Here is a 26,571-nt window from a genome sequence, read left to right as displayed (position 1 = left end):
ACACATCACAGTGATCATCCCTCTCTGCTTCCAGCTTATGTGGTGTAAGAAAGCTCTAATACTACTGTGTGAGACTGGTGAGCGAATTGTCGCATATGTGAAAATTTGCATATGCTAATTTTCGCATATGCGAATTTTTGTTTTATGCACATTTATGTTTACGTAAATTTTTGCATATGTTAATTTTCGCACATGCGAATATTCGCATATGCGAAAATAAAACGAGAATATTACGAATATGCGAATATTCGCGAATATGACGAATATTCGTCCATATATTCGCGAATATTCGCGAATTCGAATATGGCCTATGCCGCTCAACATTACTGCTGAATAGCTTCAGGAAAGGGGCCGAATCTGTCAGGATACTTTTAGAGGGGTTGTCCATGGTCAGAAAAACAGATCTGCTTTTCCAAGAGTATTGTGAGTATTGTGGCAGGTCACTGGGTTGATGTAGCAGGGGATGTTGAAGGTAGTAGTCCATAATATGTCACATGGCTAAGTGGTGCATGTCATTGTCGTTCTGTGAACCCCACAATGTCCTTTTTCAATGTAGCTTATGCAAAGCCTGTGAATGAGAGCCCCTGTTTTGGTGAACAACTTTAACTTCTGATGCAATTCAATATAGCACATATACTTGAAATGTAGCTTAGAGAAGTTAAGCTTTAGAATTCAACTTTAGCCTCAGGAGAAACTAATTCTAGTCCCTGTCCCTTTGGCATACTATGCTTTTAGCAGGAAATTATTTTTTTGTGATTTTGTATGTAAACTTGAATGGGTCTACTACAGATATAGACAGATGTCAGTGACTCTGATGCCCTAGCTTAACCCCTTAAGGACGCAGCCCTTTTTCACCTTAAGGACTGAGCCCTTTTTCGCATTTCTGACCACCGTCGCTTTACGAATTAATAACCCGAAAACACTTTTACAGAATATTGTGATTCTGAGATTGTTTTTTCGTGGCATATTCTACTTTATTTTGTTGGTAAATTTTTGGCATTACTTGCATCCTTTTTTGGTGAAACATCAAAACCAAATTTCATGAAAATTTTGAAAATGTTGCATTTTTCTAACTTTGAAGCTCTCTACTTGTAAGGAAAATGGATATTCACAATAAATTTTATTTTTATTCACAAATACAATATGTCCACTTTATGTTGGCATCATAAAATGGACATGTTCTTGCTTTTTGAAAACATTTGAGGGCTTCAAAGTAGAGCAGCAATTTTCAAAAAATTCATGGAAATTGCTAAATCTGAAGGGACAGATGTTACAGAATTACAACTCCCAGCATGCCTGGGCATTCCAGGCATGCTGAGAGTTGTAGTTTGGCAACATATGGAGGGCTACCGTTTGGGCACCACTGTAATAGTGGTCTCCAAACTGTGACCCTCCAGATGTTGCAAAACTACAACTCCCAGCATGCCCAGACAGCCTTTGGCTGTCTGGGCATGCTGGGAGTTGCAGTTTGGCCTTCCTAGTGGATGCCACTGTAAAGATCACTTTACTTTCACTTTCAATTCCCCCCACTGTAGTTTCCCTACCTGACCCAGGATCCAGCAGTCTCCAGCGACGATCGGGGATCTCCAGGCATCTTCTCCTGCAGGTACCGACCTCCATCTTCTTCCCACGATCCTCTCGACATCCAGGGGAGGGCAGAACGGGGGTTGCCATGGCAACCCACTGTCCTGCTCTGCCATTAGTCAGAATCAGTTCTGACCAATGGCAGGGGATAGGAGGAGATCGCAGCTCTGCGACCTCACTCTTAGCCCTCAAGATGATCAGGGCTGTCCCTGACAGCTCCGATCATCGCTATTTTCACCAGAGACCCGATCAGCCCGGAATAGCAGAAAATCGCATGTCTGAATTGACGTACGATTTTCTGCGATCGCCGACATGGGGGGGGTCTCAGGACCCCCCTGGGCGATGTGTCGGGGTGCCTGCTGAATGATTTCAGCAGGCATCCCTATCCGGTCCCCAACCGGCTAGCGGCGGGGACCGGAATTCCCACGGACGTATGCATACGCTCCACGTCCTTAAGGACTCGGGATGCAGGGTGTATGCATACGCCCGGCGTCCTGAACAGGTTAAGGTCCTCCTTGCTTCAGCTAACTCAACAAGGATCTCACGGGTAAGGGTGAAATGTGGCAAAGGAGACTGTAGAACTCCACTTATTTTTGTGACATACTGTAACAAGACAGTCAGAGAAACATATACAGGCAAAGTTCTGGGTGGGTAAAATTAGATCCAGTATGAAGAAAATAGGGTCCTGTTTATTTTAAACCTGTGAAACCCTTTAAAGGAGAATTGTCAAGCTGGGCTGGGATAAGTGTGGCCCTGAACTGACTCACACCCTCTGTCTCTACCTTTTTGGTAGAGCAAAGCAAAAAGACAAAGAGGGAGAGCACATACAAATGAGGGAGAAACAAGCCAAGAGGGTAACAGAGAGAGCAAACAGTACAGATACAGTAAGCAATAGAGGAGTCAGAGAATCAGCCAAGAAAATACAAAGATGCACAGGATATAACAAAACCAGATCCAGGGACAAAGAAGAATCCTTTATCTCAGGCAAGTGTCTGAAAGCAGAGTGCAGCTCAAATAGACCAGTTTCAGAGGATGTAGTCGCTAAGGCCAGACACAATTGGCTAGTCGATCTCTCCTCCTCACTGGCCCTAGTTTCCTAACATATGATGCTGCCACTAAACAGGAGAGGCTGAAGCTTTTTTCTTTCCTTCTAACAGGCTGAGAGACAAAGCTCCCTTTACCGAAGCACATTGGTCGTGTGAACAAGGCTTTACAAGAATTTTTAAGAGCTGGACAATCCTTACAGAAGTACTTGGGCTAGGCCCAGGCTTATCTTAGTTGTAGACAGGACTCACTAACTAGACATCAAGATCCAAGTCTTCTCCCAGCCTTGATTGGTGGAGTTTAGACAACTCGTGCAGTTATTGGCTAGGAGTCTGAGTTGTGACTATTTTCTTACTTCTACTGTTCAAAAAAATGCTTTGAAGATGCAATTGCTAACCCTCTGCACGTTGGAAAACTCAGTGTTTGTGTTGTACCCCTTTAGTGTTCATCACTGTGACATTACTGTGTACATTGTACATGTATATTCTTGTATCATGTTGCTACGTGTATCATTCCTGGGCTGTGACATCCCTGTGGTCCTTAGCCATTATCCATATCATCATTATGTTATTTATGACTGTGTTGGACATTACTGCTGTTCTGTGACATCATTATATCACTGTATGCAAAAATAATTTCCTATGACCCCATGGTACTTATTATTTTATGTCCTGTGACATCACTGGGACTATTATTTCTGTGCTGTAACTGTGATGTCCCGGTACCATATTGCATACCGTACCTTGTATGGTGGTCCCCAAAGTCAGAGTTACTACGTTCAGGTAGGGTTCCCCAGGTGGGACAGCCCCTAGTAGCCTCCTCTTCCTCGCCTCCGCCTCCTCCTACTAATTTTATAATGCTATCATGTATATATTTAATAGTGTGTATACTTAATATAGTGTATATTAGTCTTCTTGCCTTGTTAGCGTCGCAGGACCTTCGGTCATGTGACTATGTTAATTCCTCTATGGAATGTTGGAGGACCTGAGTTAACATCTAGATCCCCGCTAAAGCTAGCGTGATTACTGGACCGAATCTAAACCCCTAAATCCAGTGGATCACCGCAACAATTATCTTCCTAAGCTCAATAGACTCACAAGGTCCCAAACACTTGTCAAGCTCTAATAGACTCTGTTCCTGTTCATTATTGACAAGTTTCTGCAAATCTCCGGTTGTGGACAATCGATTATTTCCTATCTCCCTATCGCTCTTGGGAAGGTTGGTGGTAGGACAAGCATACAGAGAATAGCCCTCACCCTGGCCTCACGAATAGAAAGGGTTAACCAGACACCCTTTAGTCACCGCACAGCTACACCCCATAAACCCTACTCCCCCAGGGTATCACATAACTTTTCTTTAGTCATTACACCTGTATTGTTGCATTTATTCTCTCCATATTGTTATATAACAATAAAAGAAGTGGATTTATTATACATCCTGATCCACAGACCCCCAGACAGTTTCTGAGACCACCTTTAGTGTTGCATTATACAAAGAGACATCTTTCCCTGAAAAAAGCAGTTTTATTGCAGGTGTTCAGTGTCAAGAAGATCATGGGGGAGTCTCTGGGATTGTTGAGTATCCAAATGATTCTGACTTAAGAACGTTCATCTTAAAAACAGAAGTTGATACCCAAAATGGTGATTTGGCTTGAGCTGCAGCAGACCCCGTACCCTCTGGCAGAACCTGAAAAGGGACGTCTGTTAGAGCACATTCTACATAAATGCTTTCTCATTGCATTTTATAAGAAGAGACAACTAGCCAATAGCGACAGATAATATTTTATTAGATGTGATTTAGGGAATATTGCAAGGATCCACAATTCGAAGTAGTTTCAATGTGTGTCCATTTAGTGGGCTGGGGTCGGTTGTACTGGCATCTTAAAAACAGAAGTTGATTCCCAAAATTGTGATTATGCTGTTGGCTTTGCAGTAGGCAAAGTCTTCTCCGACATCTGAAAAGACATTCTTGTTATAGCTCTAACAGTCATGTAAAGTTTAGGAGTGAAATCACGTAGGAAACAGAATCTGGATGGAAAGCAAGAATGTGGAGATTTTGCAGAAAAACATTGGTCCACTGTGGTATGGGATGAGAGGATGACTTGAGCCTTAAAATGAATATCTACCTTTGAACACAACTTAATTTAATCTTAACAGGTAAAAAAAATGTGTGCTGATTCACATTTTCCTCATACAGGGCTTCTTGGAGTAAAATTTTAATTAATTCTTGTTACCTGCACCAAACACTAGAGGGAGCATAGACACACTACATACTGTTTACACACTAAACTCAATAAAATGTTCACTGGCACTAAACCCAATACAGGGGCATATAGCAGAGGTGAACCACATAAAAATGAGGTATAACTTTCCAGAAACCGGGGTCCGGTTTGGGAGATCTGTTATAAGCTGGCATTGCTAATATGTTAATTGACGCGTAAGTAATACCTCATTTTAATCCAGATCACCTGCACTATAACTCTATTGGGTCTATTGCCAATGAACTGACTGTCAATTTCACATTAAAGACTCTTGTATGTTCTGTACAAGCTTTTGTTTGTTCTGTACAAGTATTTTGCTGCAAAGATAGCAGAAAAGAAAGATACTTACTGGGCATCTCCTGAGCAGTGTAGGCTGGCATTCCCTTGCACAGAGCATTGATATGCTGGCCATACTCTTCGATGTTAACAATAGGTTTCTGGTTGATTGTGTAGGTCACCAGCTGGGTGTTGGTAGGGACCTTTAAATAAAAGATACATACATTGCAAATCATAGCCAGAAGAGATTTAGAATTGTATATCATATATCTAAATCTATATATATAAAACTCAACGTGTGTATGTGTGTGTGTGTGTGTGTGTGTGTATGTTCCAGCATCACATCCAAACGGCTAAATAGGACAGGATAGGAGGTCGTGATTGGAGGTCGAGATAGGAGGAAAAGATAGGAGGATGGGATAGGAGGTTGGGATAGGAAGTCAGGATAGGAGGTCGGGATAGGAGGTCGAGATAGGAGGTCAGGATAGGAGGTCGGGATAGGAGGACGGGATATGAGGACTGGATATGAGGTCGAGATATGATGACGGGATAGGAGGTCGGGATAGGAAGTCGGGATAGGAGGACGGGATATGGGGTTGGGATATGACAACAATATATGAGGACGGGATATTTAGTCAAAAGCTTCCTACCTTGTTTATTTTCCTCCCCAGGATTAGGAAGGAAAAACCGGGCAACGCCGGGTATTAAGCTAGTAGATAATAAAATAGTCACTCAATAGAAGAAAAGGTATGTCCGGTACTGCACAGTCTGTAATGTGTCTAAAACGCTGGAGAGACTGAGGCACAAACGGAGGATCACAGGGGTGCTATTCTATAAAAGCAGAGTCTTTCAGCAATAGCAAAAAGTGAAGAACGAATGAAGAAGGCACTCACCCGATGGATTAACTTGCTAGAAGAACTTTATTCTAAAAAACAGTGAATGTACAGCGGGGTGTTTCCTGATCCTTCCCGCAGTACGTTCAATGCTTTTTAGAATAAAGTTCTTCTAGCAATTTAATCCATCGGGTGAGTGCATTCTTCATTCTTTCTGCCGAAACATAATGACCCCATGCTCTAAATAACAGTGTATTCTAAAATAACTGGACAAATGAACAGATAAATATAGCACTATTTATATGATATATGATCTTAATCTATGATGGGTATAGGCATCCCTTTGCCCTTAGGAGAGGGTCAATTTTCTATTTACAGCAGTCTTTGGATTGCTATTACTGTTCAGGCATAGCACCGATCAGTAAAACTGTCGATCTGCTTGTATTTTCTGCCTCTTTGCTCACTTCAAAGTCAAAATGCCCTTTAGGATGTAAATGTACATTCTAATACATTAAGTATCAGAGCACCAAGACCTGCATTTACATTCAATCGTGTTAAGCGGTTAAAAATCAATAGTGCAAGATAATATTATTAGAGAAAAATGCCTTTCTCCATTTTTTAAGCAATTTTTCCTCCTGTCTCCTCAATCATTAACTATAAATTTACTGCGAATAATCTGACAAATGAGACTGACTATTAATTCACTTAGGGATCATGTTACATGTTTCCCATAGGACCAAAAAGTAAATGTTTCTCCTTGAGGTGAGTGCCATGCTGCATATAGATCTCTGTATAGAGGGAAGGGGGGAGGTGGCGGAGCAGCTGGAGAGAGACAAAGAAAAAGATACAGGAACTGAGCTCCGGTGTACCGGCATCCAGTCAATGGCATTTAACAGTTACTCTGGAGACATCTACTGGACATAATAAAGAACAACACTGCATGCTTTATTGTGGAATAGATTAATTTATCACAACTAAGTGATTTATATGTCTTATTTTTCAGATTATGTATAATTCTTTACTATCACTATGCGTGTCTATAAGTAAATTTTTCATTGTATTGAAAATATTATTTCTGTGTTACACTTTTCAGCCTCTATTGGAGTGTTTGGCAGTCATACAGTAGAGTTTGCCAGCAGTCAGATTGATCACAGAATGGCAAAGGCTGAATTACAGCTGCAGTACAGCTTTAGAATTCAACTTTAGAATCGGGAGAAGTTAAATCTAGTCACTATCCCTTCAAGATAATACGACTTTCACTGTCATTTGGCTGCTTCTCTTTCCAACCACGGACTATGAGGACATGTTTTTGTAAGGGGAACTAAATCTTCATATATGAATGTTTTTACACAGATATAAGCCACTCTCCCTGGTGTGATTTGTCCCCTATTGACAGTAATATTAAATTGGCATGCCGTATGTCTCTAGCTGGAAAGTATTTCCTAAGGCCATGAAAGACTTCTCTTAGCTATTAAATATGATGGATATGTTTAAGAGTCACAATTTCTCAGGGCAATTGGGCAGATTGGGCATTCCAAGTTGTTTGGGGGTGTTCCTGGGCAGGTTGAGATTACCATATACAAAGAACAAAGTGTAGGACTCCTGGCAGAAAGACCCCTATAATGATGATCATAATTAAACCCACAATTCAAAAAGGGTTTGTCCAAAAAGCCATTGTGAATGTCTCTGAAATCCTTTACTTCATAGTTGTAGGGCCAAGAGCTGGGCATCAATTTAGTATTTTATGAAGTCTGTGGTTTAAGCAGAATCTCCCTAAATTAGCTCTCCTGGATGAACCCGACTTCCATATGCCATCTAGAGATGAGAAGTTCTTTAAAAAGTCTCTTCTCCATTTATGCTACAAAATTCAAGGTCGAAAAGAACTGATTCCACCACTTCCAGGGCTAGTCAATGTGTTTCTGGCATGAAAAGAATATTGATATTATTTACCTTCTTAGTCTTGGCAATGGTGCTGAGCTGTGCCAGGGTGGGGAAACTTGGCTTGATCTTGGTGACCACACAGATCTTCTTGTTGTACAGTCTTGTGGCAGCAAATCCCTATGGTGCAAATAGGAAAGTTTAAGGTAGAAGAAAATAACATTGCAATTTCTCACTGTTGGAACCAATTATGCTTTTCTACCCTCTATGTAGCACTTTAGGAAATAGGAGATTGATTATAGGAACATTGGGGGCAAATTTCCTTTTTCAAGCGTACAAAAAAATCTTGCTCTATTTGCACCAGATACTATAGTATATGCCTTGAACTTTGTTGACTCTATAATATTAGATGTTGGTCGGAAATGTAACACCATGCACCAAAATTGTGGCAAGGTAAGCCAACCAATAGGCGGTTTTAAAGAAGTCATCCAGGAATAGAAAAAGAGAAGAAATTTATTGCAAAATCAGCTCCATGTCTGTCCCCAGGTTGGGTGTGGTATCACAACTTGGCTCCATTTATTTCAATGGAATTGAGCTGCAGAACCACATCCAACCTGGGGACAAATGGGGAGCAGTTTGAAATAAATTAGCTCTGTTTTTTTAATTCCTGGATTACCCCTTTAATTTAGACAGCAGTGTCTTAACTGCACCAAATGTATAATTAAGGCCCCTATAATAAAATTGATGCATCTTCAGAATGCCTGGTCTAAGTTTATACTATCTTTATACACTGCTCAAATAAATTAAGGGGACACTAAGATAACAATATCCTAGATCTGAATGAATGAACTAATCATATGAAATACTTTCATATTTACATAGTTGAATGTGCTGATAACAAAATAACACAAACATTTTCAATGGAAATCAAATTTATCAACCCACGGAGGTCTGGATATGGATTCACTCTCAAAATCAAAGTGGAAAACCACACTATAGGCTGATCCAACTTTGATGTAATGTCCTTAAAGCAAGTCAAAATGAGGCTAAGTAGTGTGTGTGGCCTCCACATGCCCGTATGACCTCCCTACAATGCCTGGGCATGCTCCTGATGAGATGGCCAACTCCTGGACAGTCTGTGGTACAATGTAGCGTTGGTGAATGGAGTGAGACATGATGTACCAGATGTGCTCAATCAGATTCAGGTCTGGGGAACGGGTGGGCCAGTCCATAGCATCAATGCCTTCCTCTTGCAGAAACTGCTGACACACTCCAGCCACATGGGGTCTAGCATAGTATTGCATTTGGAGGAACTCAGGGCCAACTGCACCAGCATATGGTCTCACAAGGGGTCTGAGTATCTCATCACGGTACCTAATGGCAGTCAGGCTACCTCTGGCAAGCACATGGAGGGCTGTGGTCCCCCCCCCCAAAGAAATGCCACCCCACACCATTACTGACCCACCCCCAAACCAGTCATGCTGGAGTATGTTGCAGGCAGCAGAACATTCTCCACAGCGTCTCCAGACTCTGTCACGTCTGTCACATGTGCTCTGTGTGAACCTGCTTTCATCTGTGAAGAGCACAGGGTGCCAGTGGCAAATTTGCCAATCTTTGCCAAACGTCCTTCACAGTGTTGGGCTGTAAGCACAACCCCCACCTGTGGATGCCGAGTCCTCACACCACCCTCATGAAGTCTGTTTCTGACCATTTGAGTGGACACATACCCATTTGTGGCCTGCTGGAGGTAATTTTGCTGGGCTCTGGCAGTGCTCCTCCTGCTCCTCTGTGCACAAAAGTGGAGGTAGCAGTCCTGTTGCTTGGTTGTTACCCACCTATGGCCTCTTCCACATCTCCTGATGTACTGGCCTGTCTCCTGGTAGCGCCTCCATGCTCTGGACACTACGCTGACAGACACAGCAATTCTTCTTGCCACAGCTCGCATTGATGTGCCATCCTGGATGAGCTGCACTACCTAAGCCACTTGTGTGGGTTGTAGATTCCGTCTCATGGTACCACTAGAGTGAAAGCACCGCCAGCATTCAAAAGGGACCAAAACATCAGCCAGGAAGCATAGGAACTGAGAAATGGTCTGTGGTCACCATCCACAGAACCACTCCTTTATTGGGGGTGTCTTTATTTGACTATAATTTTCACCTGTTGTCTGTTCCATTTGCACAACAGCATGTGAAATTGATTGTCAATCAGTGTTGCTTCCTGAGTGGACAGTGTGATTTCACAGAAGTGTCATTGATTTGGAGTTAGATTGTGTGGTTTAAGTGTTCCCTTAATTTTTTTTGAGCAGTCTATTAAACAGGATAAGTAAATTTGCCCCGGTGATGGCTTTTTGCCTTCTAGCTCCATTATGTTAGTTTTCTGTTGAGAAGAAGATCTGATATACATTATGACACAAATTGTGCCTCAATAAATTATTTTTCCTTTATAAATTTCCCTTCTCACTAGCTGTACCTAGAAAGCAAAGGGCTAAAAACTAATACATGCAAAGCATTTAAAGAATACTTACCTTGGCAAAATCACAGACGGAGTCCCAAGAGTTCCAGCCATTGGGGTAATTGATGTTGGCTACTTGATCCTGATTGTTAATGTTCACTTGCTGGTTAACACTGCCGCCATCATTACCTGAATTGTTTATATTGACATTCTGAAAAAAAAAAAAAAAATAGAATAAAAATAAAAAAATTTGAATTAGAATTCTAATTCAATTTATTTGTATTTTTTTTGTGAATTTACAACTGGTGAAATCATAAAAACTTTATTTTAGTGACAAAGTTGATGTGGGTAAGTTATTCTGTCTGATATTAAGATGAAGTGAAGTAAATAAAAATGTATGTGGTTCATTTCTAGTCTTTGAAACAGAAAAACAAACATTTTTATAGGTACCAAATAATAGCAATTTACATTTACTATCATAGTAGATGCATATACTTTGATGACAAATATCAAATATAAGGTATTCATGCTGCCTGTCATATCTTTGTGTAAAGAAAACATGGCTTCTAGGTATAATCATGTCATTGTTTCCCAACCATTGTGCTTCCAGCTGTTGCAAAACGACAACTCCCAGCAAATGGCTGTCCAGGTATGCTGGGAGTTGTAGTTTTGCAACAGCTGGAGGCACCCTGGTTGGGATACACTGCTTTAGGTATTTAGGGAACTAATATATGGCCTTCCATAAACAATGTTTCTATGCTACTAATGTTTCCCTGCTCCCTTCTCCTCTTCTGTCTGCTCAGGATCAGACCAATCATGTGAAGAGAAGAGCTCCTATCACTGCTCATTAGAGTTTAAGGCCGCTAGAAGTATTTGTCAGATAAGACAGTAGTGAGCCTGTTCTGACTAAAACTATTGTGACTGAGAAAGGATTCCGTCTGCCTTAAAATCTAATGAGCCTCTTCCTTCACATTATTGGTCTCTTCCTGAGCAGACAGAAGGTCAGGGATAGAACTTTGAGTTTGACGGTACATCACAGCAATGACGGAAAGAGCTGAGCTGATATGGAGAGATCTCTGCACTATGGATAACAACATCATATTATTAAGTTGCTTTCTTAGACTTTTTGACACTATACACAGGTTGTTTCTTGCACTGGACAACCCCTATAATGTAAGAAAACTTCTATTACTTCCCACTATGAACCCAACCACATACATCCAGTTACTTACATCATTTGCTAGAGCTTGAGTCAGGAAGACTCCAAGGATGGTCACAATCTAAGGAGAGGAACATAATGAACTGTTATAAAAATCCTTAAAAGCCTTTACTTTACATGATAAGCCATTCAAACATATTCTCACCAGGAATTTCATTGTGGATTCTTGTCGGGTGAAGGGATATTGCACCTCTAGTGTATAATCCAATTGACATTATTATTTTATATACAAGAACCATATTTACCCAAGGAATGGCATCAAATTCCTTGTTTACTGTTCTGAGCTGAGTTCACACTCACTATCTGAGCTGATATGATGGAAGGGTCAAGATAACAGCACAGAAGGCTCTGCCCATTTCTATGTACCGTTCTCATTAAAAATGACTTATACATAGACTACTGATACCATTAGGTTGAGGACTTATAGCATTATTTAATCTGTGCTATATGCTAAAGGAGGGGCACAGTAGAAGCGGAATTAAAGCCAATAAGCCAAGTATTGTGCAACGTAATAGTCATTAAAATTGGGATCTGGTCCTTCATTGCAGATAGAATGAACCTGCTATTGAGAATTCTATAACGTGTTGTAGATGGAAATAGTACTGAGAATATTAATTTATAGGAGTTACTATTGACTGATCCAGGGCTGTCCAAACTTTTTGATGTAGGGGGATTTTTTCTGTAACCCCTTCGGGACCAATACAATTAGGCTTGTGAACCCCTTAAAGGGGTACTCCACTGGCCAGAGTTCGGAACTAAATGTTCTGAATGGTGTTTTTCACACTGCGGAGGTCAGCCATGCCCCTCATGATGTCATGACCATTCCCCCTCAATGCAAGTCTATGGGAGGGTACGTCATCACATCACAACAGCGATCTGCAGCGATACCGGGCTGATCGGGTCTCTGGGATACGACCGCCCAGTAATTTTGCATGATCCCCGTTGTCACAGACAGCCAGGGCCATGCTGGAGTATAGGAGCGAGGTGGCAAGCCTGCCACCTCCTCCTATCCCCTGCGATTCTTCGGTTAGATAACCGACCAATCGCAGGGGGGGGGGGGGTTACTTCCTCCCTCCCTGCCCGGCCCCTGGAAGTCCGGGGAGAACGGAAGGAAGACCGGAGGACGCAACAGGAGACGGGGGAGTGCTGGGGCCCGGCCTCGATACTTACCTCGTCCCTGAACACCCGGATCCCATCGGAGGAGGCGGCGGCGGTGGCGACAGGTGAGTTGATCTTCGGCGGCGGCGCGGGACCTTTGCAGCAGTCCAGACCGCCGTAATGCGATCTGGACTGCTCCATCTGGTCCCCTTACACTACAACTCCCAGCATGCCCAGACAGCACTTGGCGTCTGGGCATGCTGGGATTTGCAGTTTTGCAACATCTGGAGGTCCACAGTTTGGAGACCACTGTGCCCTTCCAGATGTTGCAAAACTACACATCCTCAGCATGCACTTACTGTCCAGGCATGCTGGGAGTTGTAGTTCTGTAACATCTGGAAGGGCACAGATTGGGAACCACTGTATTAGTGGTCTGCAAACTGTAGTCCTCCAGATGTTGCAAAACTACAACTCCAAGCATGCTGGGAGTTGTAGTTCGGCAAAATCTGTCTCTAAAGATGTTGCCGAACTACTACTTCCAGCATGCCTGAGAATGTTTGGAAGTTGTGGTTTTGCACCAAATGGAGGCACACTGGTTGGAAAACATTGTCTGTTTCCTAACTCAGTGTTTCCCAACCCGTGTGCCTCCAGCTGTTGCAAAACTATAACTACCAACATGCACTGATAGACTGTGCATGCTGGGAGTTGTAGTTTTGCAACAGCTGGAGGTCCCGTCCCCCCCTGTGAATGTACAGGGTACATTCACATGGACAGGGGGCTTACAGTGAGTATCAGGCTGCAAGTTTGCGATGACTGTACCCTAAAAACACTACACTACCCTACACTAACACAAAATAAAATAAAAAGTAAAAAACACTACATATACACACACCCCTACACAGCCCCGCTCCCCAATAAAAATGAAAAACGTCTGGTATGCCACTGTTTCCAAAATGGAGCCTCCAGCTGTTGCAAAACAACAACTCCCAGTATTGCCGGACAGCTGTTGACTGTCCAAGCATGCTGGAAGTTTTGCAACAGCTGGAGGCACCCTGTTTGGGAATCACTGGCGTAGAATACCCCTATGTCCACCCCTATGCAAATCCCTAATTCAGGCCTCAAATGCGCATGGCGCTCTCACTTCGGAGCCCTGTTGTATTTCAAGGCAACAGTTTAGGGCCACATATGGGGTATTGCCGAACTCGGGAGAAATTGCCTAACAAATTTTGGGGGGCTCTTTCTCCTTTTACCCCTTATGAAAAGGTGAAGTTGGGGTCTACACCAGCATGTTAGTGTAAAAAAAAACTTTTTACACTAACATGCTGGTGTTGCCCTATACTTTTCCTTTTGACAAGAGGTAAAAGGGAAAAAAGCCCCCCAAAATTTGTAATGCAGTTTCTCCTGACTACGGAGATACCCCATATGTGGGCGCAAAGTGCTCTGGGGGCGCACAACAAGGCCCAGAAGGGAGAGTGCACCATGTACATTTGAGGTGATTTGCACAGGGGTGGCTGATTGTTACAGCGGTTTTGACAAACGCAAAAAAAACAAAACCCCACATGTCACACCATTTCGGAAACTACACCCCTCACGGAATGTAATGAGGGGTGCAATGAGAATTTACACCCCACTGGTGTCTGACAGATCTTTGGAACAGTGTGCAAATTAAAAATTTTGTACAGCCCACTGTTCCAAAGATCTGACAGACACCAGTGGGGGGTAAATGCTCACTGTACCCCTTGTTACGTTCCTCGAGGGGTCTAGTTTCCAAAATGGTATGCCATGTGGGGGTTATTTTGCTGTCCTGGCATCATAGGGGCTTCCTAAATGTGACATGCCCACCGAGCAAAATTTGCTCTCAAAAAGCCAAATATGACTCCTTCTCTTCTGAGCAGGGGCGTACCTAGAGCATTTGGCACCCGGGGCGGACCCTTTGTTTGGCACCCCCCCCACACACACCCCCCCCCCCCTTAATTACACCCCCTCCCTCCCCACCCCCAGGGGCAGACTGACAACACTCTGGGCCCCCGGACCAAAGAAAAGGCAAGGGCCCCTGCTAGGCTCTGCAGCTCGTCAATCTTCTGCCGTGCTACTATTCCACCAAAATCCCACACACAATAAATTAAAATTTATATATGTAAGAAACACTTTAACGTAGGTAAATTTCCATGACCAATAATACTGGGATACAAGGAGTAAATGTATACCACCACACAATAACTGGATAATACCGCCATACTGTATAAAACCACTATATACAGACCAGTATACTATAAAGGATCTGTATACAATATAAGTGATTATATACAGGACCATATGGCGGTAGATATCAGCTGTACACAGGATGTGTATACCATATAAGTGATTACAGTTACATTTTGGGACTCACAATTACATCTTTTCTGATCAGTGGCGTCCTTTTTCCTTTTCTTCTCCGTCTGTATATGACCGCCATGTGGATCTCTTAATATCTACAGGAAAAACATGTCAGACTCTGCATATATTCATTGCCCTCCTCTACACAATCTTTCCATCTATAGGCCCACAAACTGTAATAATTCCCTCCTTGGTGTCCTGCACAGTAAAAGGGCAGGTAGGTAGGTAGCCAGGTAACCCCCTCTTTCTCATAGGTATATGCAGAGTTACATCCCCCCCTCTTTCCCATAGGTATATGCAGAGCTACGCTACATCCCCCTTCTTTCCCATAGCTTGGGAGCTTGAGGCCTTGATACTGGAGGAACATATTGATATAGTTGGGGTCACTGAGACATGGCTGGACTCCTCGCATGACTGGGCTGTTAATCTGCAGGGGTTTACATTGTTTCGCAAGGATAGAATGAACAGAAAAGGTGGTGGAGTCTGTCTGTATGTAAGAAGTGGTATGAAAGTCAGTGGGAACGATGCCATAGTGTGTGATGATTCTGAGGATGTGGAATCACTGTGGGTAGAATTACAAAAGGAGGGAAATACTGAAAAAATAATATTTGGTGTAATCTACAGACCCCCTAATATCACTGAAGAGATAGAAGGTCGGCTGTATAAACAAATAGAGAGGGCCGCCCGGGCAGGTACAGTGGTAATAATGGGAGATTTTAACTATTCAGATATAGATTGGGGTCCGGGGTTGGCTAAAACTACAAAGGGGCGACAATTCCTAAATTTATTGCAGGATAATTTTCTGGGCCAGTTTGTGGAGGACCCAACAAGAAGTGATGCCTTGTTGGATCTGATCATTTCCTACAACGCAGAGCTGGTTGGTAATGTAACTGTGCGGGAAAACCTTGGTAATAGCGACCACAATATAGTTACTTTTGACTTAAAATGTAGAAAACAAAGACAGACGGGGAAAGCAAAAACATATAACTTTAAAAAGGCAAATTTCCCTGGGCTGAGAGCTGCACTACAGGACATAGACTGGGGGAAGGTGTTCTCAAATACTGATACAGAAGGTAAATGGGACATCTTTAAATCAACTCTAAATAACTATACAGCTAAATATGTACCAAAGGGGAACAAATATAAACGATTAAAACTAAATCCTACATGGCTGAAAAATGAGGTGAAAAGAGCAATAAACAACAAAAAAATAGCCTTCAAAAAATTCAAATCTGATGGGTCAGCTATAACATTTAACCCTTTAAGGACCCAGCCAATTTTCACTGTAGGACCCGGCCATTTTTTGCACATCTGACCACTGTCACTTTAAGCATTAATAACTCTGGAATGCTTTTACCTTTCATTCTGATTCCGAGATTGTTTTTTCGTGACATATTCTACTTTACGTTAGTGGTAAAATTTTGTCGATACTTGCATCGTTTCTTGGTGAAAAATTCAAAAATTTGATGAAAAAATTGAAAATTTTGCATTTTTTTTTACTTTGAAGCTCTCTGCTTATAAGGAAAATTAATATTCCAAATAAATTATATATTGATTCACATATACAACATGTCTACTATATGATTGCATCATAACGTTGACATGTTTTTACTTTTGGAAGACACCAGAGGGCTTCAAAGTTCAGCAGCAATTTTCCAATTTTTCACCAAATTTTCAAAATCAAAATTTTTCCGGGACCAGTTCCGTTTTGAAGTGGATTTGAAGGGCCTTCTTATTAGAAATACCCCAAAAATGACCCCATTATAAAAACTGCACCCCCCAAAGTATTCAAAATGACATTCAAAAGGTTTGTTAACCCTTTAGGTGTTTCACAGGAATAGCAGCAAAAGGAGAAAATTCTAAATCTTCATTTTTTACACTGGCATGTTCTTGTAGACCCAGTTTTTGAATTTTTACAAGGGGTAAAAGGAGAGAAATATTCCTAAAATGTGTAGCCCAATTTCTCTCGAGTAAGGAAATACCTCATATGTGTATGTCAAGTGTACGGCGGGTGCAGTAGAGGGCTCAGAAGGGAAGGAGCGACAATGGGATTTTGGAGAGTGAGTTTTTCTGAAATGGTTTTTGTGGGATATGTCGCATTTAGGAAGCCCCTATGGTGCCAGAACAGCAAAAAAAAAAAAAACACATGGCATACTATTTTAGAAACTACACCCCTCAAGGAACACATTAAGGGGTACAGTGAGGTCTTAACACCCCACAGGTATTTGACGACTTTTTGCTAAAGTCGGATGTGTAAATGAAAAAAAAATTTTTTTTTACTAAATTGCTGGTTTTCCCCTACATTTTATATTTTTACAAGGGGTAATAGGAGAAAATGACCCCCAAAATTTGTATGGAAATACCCAATGTGTGGACATCAAGTGATCTGCTGGCCCACTACATTGCTCAGAAGAGAAGGAGCACCATTGAGCTTTTGAAGACAGAATTTGGTTGGAATAGAAGTCGGGGGCCATGTGCGTTTACAAAGCCCCCCCCCCCCGTGGTGCCAGAACAGTGGACCCCCCCACGTGACCCCATTTTGGAAACTACACCACCCACAGAATTTAATAAGGGGTGCAGTGAGTATTTACACCCCACTGGCGTTTGACAGATCTTTGGAACAGTGGGCTGTGCAAACAAAAAAATTACATTTTTCATTTTCACGGACCACTGTTCCAAAAATCTGTCAGACACCTGTGGGGCGTAAATGCTCACTGTACCCCTTATTACATTACGTGAGGGGTGTAGTTTCCAAAATTGGGTCATATGTGGGGGGTTCCATTGTTCTGGCTCTATGGGGGCTTTGTAAACACACGTAGCCTTCAATTCCGGACAAATTTTATCTTCAAAATCCCAATGGTGCTCCTTCTCTTCTGAGCATTGTAGTTCGCCCGCCGAGCACTTTACATCCACATATGGGGTATGTTCTTACTCAGAAAAAATGGGGTTACAAATTTTGAGGGGCTTTTTTCCTATGTTTCCTTGTGAAAATGAAAAATTTTGGGTAACACCAGCATTTTTGTGAAAATGTTCTTTTTTTTTCATTTTTCCATCCAAATTCATCAAACACCTGTGGGGTGTAAAGGCTCACTATACCCCTTGTTACTTTCCGTGAGGGGTGTAGTTTCCAAAATGGGGTCACATGTGGGTATTTATTTTTGTGCGTTTATGTCAGAACCGCTGTAAAATCAGCCACCCCTGTGCAAATCACCAATTTAGGCCTCAAATGTACATAGTGCGCTCTCACTCTTGAGCCATGTTATGCGCCCGCAGAGCATTTTACGCCCACATATGGGGTATTTCTGTACTCGGGAGAAATTGCGTTACAAATTTTGGGGTGCTTTTTTTCCTTTTAACACTTGTGAAAATAAAAAGTAAAGGACAACACCAGCATGTTAGTGTAAAATTTTAATTTTTTTTACACTGACAGGCTGGTGTAGCCCCCAACTTTTCCTTTTCATAAGGGATAAAAGGATAAAAAGCCCCCCAAAATTTGTAGTGCAATTGCTCCCGATTACGGAAATACCCCATATGTGGCCCTAAACTGTTTCCTTGAAATACGACAGGGCTCTGAAGTGAGAGAGCGCCATGCGCATTTGAGGACTAAATTAGGGATTGCATAGGGGTGGACATAGGGGTATTCTACGCCAGTGATTCCCAAACAGGGTGCCTCCAGCTGTTGCTAAACTCCCAGCATGCCTGGACAGTCAGTGGCTGTCCGGAAATGCTGGGAGTTGTTGTTTTGCAACAGCTGGAGGCTCCGTTTTGGAAACACTGCCGTACAATACATTTTTCATTTTTATTGGTGGGGGTGTATATGTAGTGTTTTACCCTTTATTATTTGTTAGTGTAGTGTAGTGTTTTTAGGGTACAGTCACACTGGCGGGTTACAGTGAGCTTCCCGCTAGAAATTTGCGCTGCGGCGAAAAATTTGCCGCAGCTCATACTTGAAGCCGGAAACTTACTGTAAACCCGCCCGTGTGAATGTACCCTGTACGTTCACATGGGGGGGCAAACCTCCAGCTGTTTCAAAACTACAACTCCCAGTATGTAGTGACAGACCGTGCATGCTGGGAGTTGCAGTTTTGCAACAGCTGGAGGCACACTGGTTGGAAAACCTTCAGTTAGGTTCTGTTACCTAACTCAGTATTTCCAACCAGTGTGCCTCCAGCTGTTGCAAAACTACAACTCGCGGCATGTACTCATCGCCGAAGGGCATGCTGGGAGATCTAGTTATGCAACAGCTGGAGGGATTGCAACTACAACTCCCAGCATGCCGAGACAGCTGTTTCGGCATGCTGGGATTTGCAGTTTTGCAACATCTGGAGGGCTACAGATAGAGACCACTGCACTGTGATATCCAAACTGTGGACCTCCAAATGTTGCAAAACTACAAATTCCAGCATGCACAGACAGCAAACAGCTATGTGGGCATGCTGGGAGTTGTAGTTTTGCAAGATCTAGAGTGCTACAGTATAGAGATCACTGTGCAGTGGTCTCTAAACTGTAGACCTCCAGCTGTTGCAAAACTACATCTCCCATCATGCCCAGCAGCTGTCTGGGCATGCTGGGAGTTGTAGTTTTGCAACATCTGGAGGGCTACAGTCTCAGACTGTAGCCCTCTAGATGTTGCTAGGCAACTTACCGGCTTCCGTAGGATCCAGGGAGCCGTCTTCTTCTGCTGCAAGACCTCGCCGCCCGCCCCGATCACCGCCGCCGATCCGGTCCCGCAGCTTCCACCGACGGATAAGTGGATCTTCGGCGTTCGGTCCTCGTCATTTCCCCGTCCTGCCCCGCCTATTGTGGGTGGGCAGAACAGGGAAAATGAAAGTAAACCCCCCCGCCCCTAATCTGCTATTGGTGGTCGCGTTTAGACCACCAATAGCAGAGATAGGAGGGGTGGCAACCCTGCCACCTCACTCCTATCGCTACAGGGGGATCGTGGGTGTCTTAGACAACCGCGATCCCCCTTCTATTCCTGGTCACCGGGTCACCATAGACCCGAATGACCCGGAATCGGCGCAAATCGCAAGTGTGAATTCACTTGCGATTTGCGCCGATCGCCGACATGGGGGGGTCTGATGACCCCCCTGGGCATTTGCACGGGGTGCCTGCTGATAGATATCAGCAGTCACCCCGGCCCGGTCCCCGCCCGGCGCGCGGCGGGGACCGAAATTTCCACGGGCGTACAGGTACGCCCTGGGTCCTTAAGACCCAGGTACAGAAGGCGTATCCATACGCCCTAGGTCCTGTACGGGTTAAACAGTACAAGGAGCTTAATAAAATCTGTAAAAATGTTATAAAAACAGCAAAAATTCAAAATGAGAAACAGGTGGCCAAAGAAAGCAAAACTAATCCTACATATTTTTTTAGATATAGAAATACAAAAAAACCAAGGACAGAGCATGTAGGACCCCTTAATAATGATAATGGGGAGGTTGTCACGGGCGATCAAGAGAAGGAGGAGCTACTGAATGGGTTCTTTAGTTCTGTATACACTATGGAAAAAGGAGCTGACATTGGCCAGGTCAGTGCTGGTAACACATCATATAATGTATTGAACTGGCTTAATGTAGAGATGGTACAAGGTAAGTTAAGTAAAGTAAATGTAAGCAAATCTCCAGGGCCGGATGGACTACACCCAAGAGTTCTTAGAGAGGTAAGTTAAGTAATATCTGTACCCTTGTTCATGATATTTAGAGATTCTCTGGTGTCTGGTATTGTGCCAAGGGACTGGCGCAAGGCGAATGTGGTGCCAATCTTCAAAAAGGGCTCTAGGTCTTCCCCAGGAAACTATAGACCGGTAAGTCTAACGTGCATTGTGGGTAAATTGTTTGAAGGACTTATAAGGGATTACATACAGGAATACATAGGGGATAATAGTATTATAAGTGATAGCCAGCATGGGTTTACTAAGGATAGAAGTTGTCAAACCAATCTAATTTGCTTTTATGAAGAGGTGAGTAGAAGCCTTGACAGAGGAATGGCTGTGGATATAGTGTTTCTGGATTTTGCCAAAGCGTTTGATACTGTCCCTCATAGACGTCTGACAGGTAAGTTAAGGTCCTTGGGCTTGGAAACTTTAGTTTGTAACTAGATTGAACACTGGCTCATGGATCGTACCCAGAGAGTGGTGGTCAATGATTCGTACTCTGATTGGTCCCTGGTTATTAGTGGTGTACCCCAAGGTTCAGTACTGGGCCCGCTGTTGTTTAATTTATTTATCAATGATATAGAGGATGGTATTAACAGCTCTGTTTCTATCTTTGCAGATGACACCAAGCTTTGTAGCACGGTACAGTCTATAGAGGATGTGCATAAGTTACAAGATGACTTGGATAGACTAAGTGTCTGGGCATCCACTTGGCAAATGAGGTTCAATGTGGATAAATGTAAAGTTATGCATCTGGGTACTAATAACCTGCATGCGTCGTATGTCTTAGGGGGGATTAAACTGGCAGAGTCACTGGTAGAGAAGGATCTGGGTGTACTTGTAGATCACAGACTACAAAATAGCATGCAATGTCAGGCTGCTGCTTCCAAAGCCGGCAGGATATTGTCATGTATAAAAAGAGGCATGGACTCGAGGGACAGGGACATAATACTCCCCCTTATAAAGCATTGGTACGGCCTCACCTGGAATATGCTGTTCAGTTTTGGTCGCCTGTTCATAAAAGGGACACTGCGGAGTTGGAAAGGGTGCAGAGACGCGCGACTAAACTAATATGGGGCATGGAACATCTTAGCTATGAGGAGCGATTAAAGGAGTTACAATTGTTTAGTCTTGAGAAGAGACGTTTAAGGGGGGATATGATAAACGTATATAAGTATATAAATGGCCCATACAAAAAATATGGAGAAAAACTGTTCCAGGTTAAACCCCCCCAAAGGACGAGGGGGCACTCCCTCCGTCTGGAGAAGAAAAGGTTTAGTCTCAAGGGGCGACACGCCTTCTTTACCGTGAGTACTGTGAATTTATGGAACGGTCTACCTCAGGAACTGGTCACAGCAGGAACAATTAACAGCTTTAAAACAGGATTAGATACATTCCTGGAACAAAATAACATTAATGCTTATGCAGAATTATAAAACTACATCCCTTTCCCTTATCCCCTTACACCCTTCCCTTCAATTCCCTGGTTGGACTCGATGGACGTATGTCTTTTTTTAACCATACTAACTATGTAACTATGTAACTATGTACAATTATCATACAAAGCAGCACCTCCTTGTATCCAGGTGATTGGGTGCAAGCCCTTGAACCTCGGTGCTCCGGTCCTCTTTAGATATAAATGGATATAGGCAGCACACCAAAGTGGGTGAAAAAATAAGTGCTTTTATTCCAAGGAAAATTGACAACGTTTCAGCGATCTCTCACCGCCATTTTCACTTGAAAATGGCGGTGAGAGATCGCTGAAACGTTGTCAATTTTCCTTGGAATAAAAGCACTTATTTTTTCACCCATTTTGGTGTGCTGCCTATATCCATTTATATGTAACTATGTAACTATATAGGTATATGCAGAGTTACACCCCCCTCTTTCCCATAGGTATATGCAGAGCTGCACCCCCCCTCTTTCCCATAGGTATATGCAGAGTTACACCCCCCCTCTTTCCTATAGGTATGTGCAGAGCTCCACCCCCCCTCTTTCCCCATAGGTATATGCAGAGCTACACCTCCTTCCCCATAGGTATATGCAGAGCTACACCCACCCTCTTCCCCATAGGTATACGCAAAGCTACCCCCCCTTCCCCATAGGTATATGCAGAGCTACACCCCCCTCTCCCTCCCTTTCCCATAGGTATATGCAGAGCACCCCCCTCTCCCTCCCTTCCCTATAGGTATATGCAGAGCACCCCCCTCTCCCTCCCTTCCCTATAGGTATATGCAGAGCACCCCCCTCTCCCCCCTTCCCTATAGGTACAGTACATGCAGAGCACCCGCCCCTCTCCCCCCTTCCCTATAGGTACAGTATATGAAGAGCACCCCCCTTCCCTATAGGTACAGTATATGCAGAGACCCCCCTTCCCTATAGGTACAGTATATGTAGAGCACCCCCCTCTCCCCCCCTTCCCTATAGGGACAGTATATGCAGAGCACCCCCCTCCCCCCTTCCCTATAGGTACAATATATGCAAAGAACCCCCCCTCTCCCCCCTTCCCTATAGGTACAGTATAAGCAGAGCACCCCCCCTCTCCCCCCTTCCCTATAGGTACAGTATATGCAGAGCACCCCCTCTCCCCCCTTCCCTATAGGTACAGTATATTCAGACCCCCCCTCCCCCCTTCCCTATAGGTACAGTATATGCAGAGCACCCCCCCCCCCCACTCCTCCCCTTCCCGATAGGTAAAGTATATGCAGAACATCCCGCACCCCCTCCCCCTTCCCTATAGGTACAGTACATGCAGAGCACCCCCCCCTCTCCCCCCTTCCCTATAAGTATATGCAGAGCACCCCCCCTATAGGTAAAGGCAGGGTTAAAAAATAAATAAATAAAAAAAGGATGCTCACCTGATATCCCATGCAGTGATCTCCTCAGCTGCAGGGCCCGAGTCTTCTCCCCTCCACAATACAGGCGCCGGATGAGTGACGTCACCGATGCCTGTACTGCGTGCTGCGTGGTGGAGGAGGTCACGTCTCCTCTGTGTAGCTTCAGATGTGGCTCACCCAGAGGGGACGCCTTCTCCTGTATGTGCATGTATCGCGCATACAGGACAAGGCACCGCTGTCTGCTGGGGATCTGGGACGAGCGTCCCGGACCTCAGCAGCGGCGGCGGCGGGTCAGTCCGCCCCTGGCACCCCCCTTGAGAGTGGCACCCGGGGCGGTTTTTTTTTTTTCTGTCCTGGCACCATAGGGGTTTTCTAAATGCGACATGCCCCCGAGCAAAATTTGCTCTCAAAAAGCCAAATATGACTCCTTCTCTTCTGAGTATTGTAGTTCGTCCGTAGTGCACTTCAGGTCAACTTATGGGGTACCTCCATACTCAGAAGAGATGGGGTTACAAATTTTGGGGGGGGGGGTATTTTCTGCTATTAACCCTTGCAAAAAATTTGAAATTTGGGGGGAAACACATTTTAGTGAAATTTTGTATTTTTTTTTACATATGCAAAAGTCGTGAAACACCTGTGGGGTATTAAGGCTCACTTAATTCCTTGTTACGTTCCTCAAGGGGTCTAGTTTCCAAAATGGTATGGCATGTTGTTTTTTTTTTTTGCTGTTCTGGCACCATAGGGGCTTCCTAAATGCAACATGCCCCCCAAAAACCATTTCAGAGAAACGTTCTCTCCAAAATCCCTGTCAGGGTCCGGACTAGCGGCTGGTGAAGACACTGGAGGTGGATCCCCTGTACCAGAGAAGCGATGATGCAGGCCGTACTGGGGAATCGGTTCTAAGCAGTTACTGGTGTTCACCAGAGCCCGCCGCAAAGCAGGATGGACTTGCTGCGGCACTAACTACCAGGTCGTGTTCCCCAGTAGCGACTTGACCTCTCTGGCAGCTGAGACTGGCGCGGTACCCAAGGACTAGACAGAGGCGAGGTCAGACGTAGCAGAAGGTCAGGGCAAGCAGCGAGGTTCGTAGTCAGGGGCAACAGTAGGAGGTCAAGGTACGCAGGCTTGGGACACACTAAACGCTTTCTCAGGGCACAAGGCAACAAGATCCGGCAAGGACAGGAAGGGGAAGTGGGTTTTTATATGTTTTGAACTGATTGGGCCAGGCAGCAATTAGTGGTGCACTGGCCATTTAAATTTCATAGAGCCGGCGCGTGCGCGCCCTAGAGAGCGGGGCCGTGCGCACCGGGAGGGCAGTGAAGGAGGACGTGGTGGGTGAGAGACACGGGACGCGATCCGAGAGTGGGCACGTCCCGCACCTTGGATCGCGTCCCCTCCGAGAACATGGAAGCAGCGCTCGCGGTCAGGACCGGAGCGCTGCATACAGAAGCACGCCGCGAGCGCTCCGGGGAAGCAGCGGGACCCGGAGCGCTCAGCGTGACAGTACCCCCCCCCCCCCCCTTGGGTCTCCCCCTCTTCTTGGAACCAAGGAATCTGTAGATGAGTTCTTTGTCTAGAATATTGTCCTCTGGCTCCCAAGACCTCTCTTCGGGGTCACAATTCTCCCAATCAACAAGAAATTTTTTTTTTACCTCTGACAATCTTTGAAGCGAGAATTTCTTTAACCGAGAAGACGTCAGAGGAGCCCGAGACAGAAGCAGGAACGGTGACCTTGGTAGAAAAGCAGTTAAGAATGAGAGGCTTGAGAAAGGAAACATGAAAGGAGTTAGGAATACGAAGAGAAGGAGGAAGATGAAGCTTGTAAGAGACAGGGTTGATTTGACTTTTGACCCTAAATGGCCCGAGGTAACGTGGACCCAGCTTGTAGCTAGGGACACGGAACCGAATATATTTGACAGAGAGCCACACTTTGTCACCAGGGGCAAAGACAGGAGGAATTCTTCTCTTCTTGTCCGCATGTTTCTTCATACGAGAGGAGGCCAGCGAGAGCGACTTTTGAGTCTCCATCCAAATAGAGGAAAAGTCCCGGGTCAAATCATCTACGGCAGGGACTCCAGATGAAGTGGGGATAGGGAGGGGGGAAGTGGGTGACGGCCGTACACCACAAAGAATGGAGACTTGGCAGATGACTCAGAGTCTTTGAAATTGTACGAGAATTCGGCCCAGGGTAACAGGTCAACCCAATCATCTTGGCGGGAGGAGACAAAATGTCGCAGGTAGTCACCAAGGATTTGGTTTATTCTCTCCACTTGTCCATTAGATTGCGGGTGGTAGGCGGAGGAAAAATTCAATTTAATCTTTAATTGGGTGCAGAGTGCTCTCCAGAATTTCGAGACGAATTGAACGCCTCTATCAGGGACGATATGCGTAGGCAGTCCGTGGAGACGAAAAATGTGCAAAAAGAAATGCATCGCCAATTGTGGCGCAGAAGGGAGGCAAGGGAGTGGAATGAAATGGGCCATTTTGGAGAATCGATCAACGACCACCCAAATGACAGTGTTGCCATGGGATACAGGAAGGTCAGTGACGAAGTCCATCGCTATGTGTGACCAAGGCTGTTCGGGTACTGGCAGAGGAAGAAGAAGACCCGCGGGCCTTTGGCGAGGAATTTTATCACGTGCGCAGACAGTACAGGAGCGTACGAAGTCAGTTACATCTTTTTCAAGGGAAGGCCACCAATAGTGTCTGGCAATCAACTGAGTGGATTTTTTGATTCCAGTGTGACCCGCCAAGTGGGAGGAGTGACCCCATTTGAGAGTCCGGAGGCGAAGATGTGGAGGGACAAAGGTTTTTCCTGGAGGAACTGGTGCCAGGGAAGCCGGAGCAGCAGAGATCAGACACTCAGGGGGAACGATGTGTCGGAGAGAGGTTTCTGCCTCCGTGGCATCAGTGGAACGAGAAAGGGCATCCGCCCTGACATTCTTGTCTGCAGGACGAAAATGTATCTGCAAATTAAAGCGAGCGCAGAACAATGACCACCCGGCCAAGCGAGAATTTAAGCACTGAGTGGACTGTAGGTATGACAGATTTTTGTGGTCAGT

At 44.4% G+C, this 26,571-nt stretch overlaps 1 protein-coding gene across 1 annotated transcript; it reads right to left on the bottom strand.

Moving 5' to 3' along the window:
- Positions 1–3,736: 3,736 nt before the first annotated feature.
- Positions 3,737–15,071, bottom strand: LOC130366838 (gastrokine-1-like; the record flags this gene model as incomplete). The annotated part of the gene is made up of 6 exons (XM_056569217.1): positions 3,737–4,582; positions 5,238–5,367; positions 7,948–8,055; positions 10,400–10,537; positions 11,559–11,606; positions 15,033–15,071. Coding segments are annotated over 6 exons (537 nt in total), but the record flags the coding sequence as incomplete, so codon positions are not given.
- Positions 15,072–26,571: the final 11,500 nt, after the last annotated feature.

This window comes from Hyla sarda, chromosome 4 (assembly GCF_029499605.1).
Source record: "Hyla sarda isolate aHylSar1 chromosome 4, aHylSar1.hap1, whole genome shotgun sequence".
Taxonomy (NCBI): domain Eukaryota; kingdom Metazoa; phylum Chordata; class Amphibia; order Anura; family Hylidae; genus Hyla; species Hyla sarda.
Note: the sequence above shows the minus strand (reverse complement) of the source record. Positions and strands in the feature narration are given on the sequence as shown.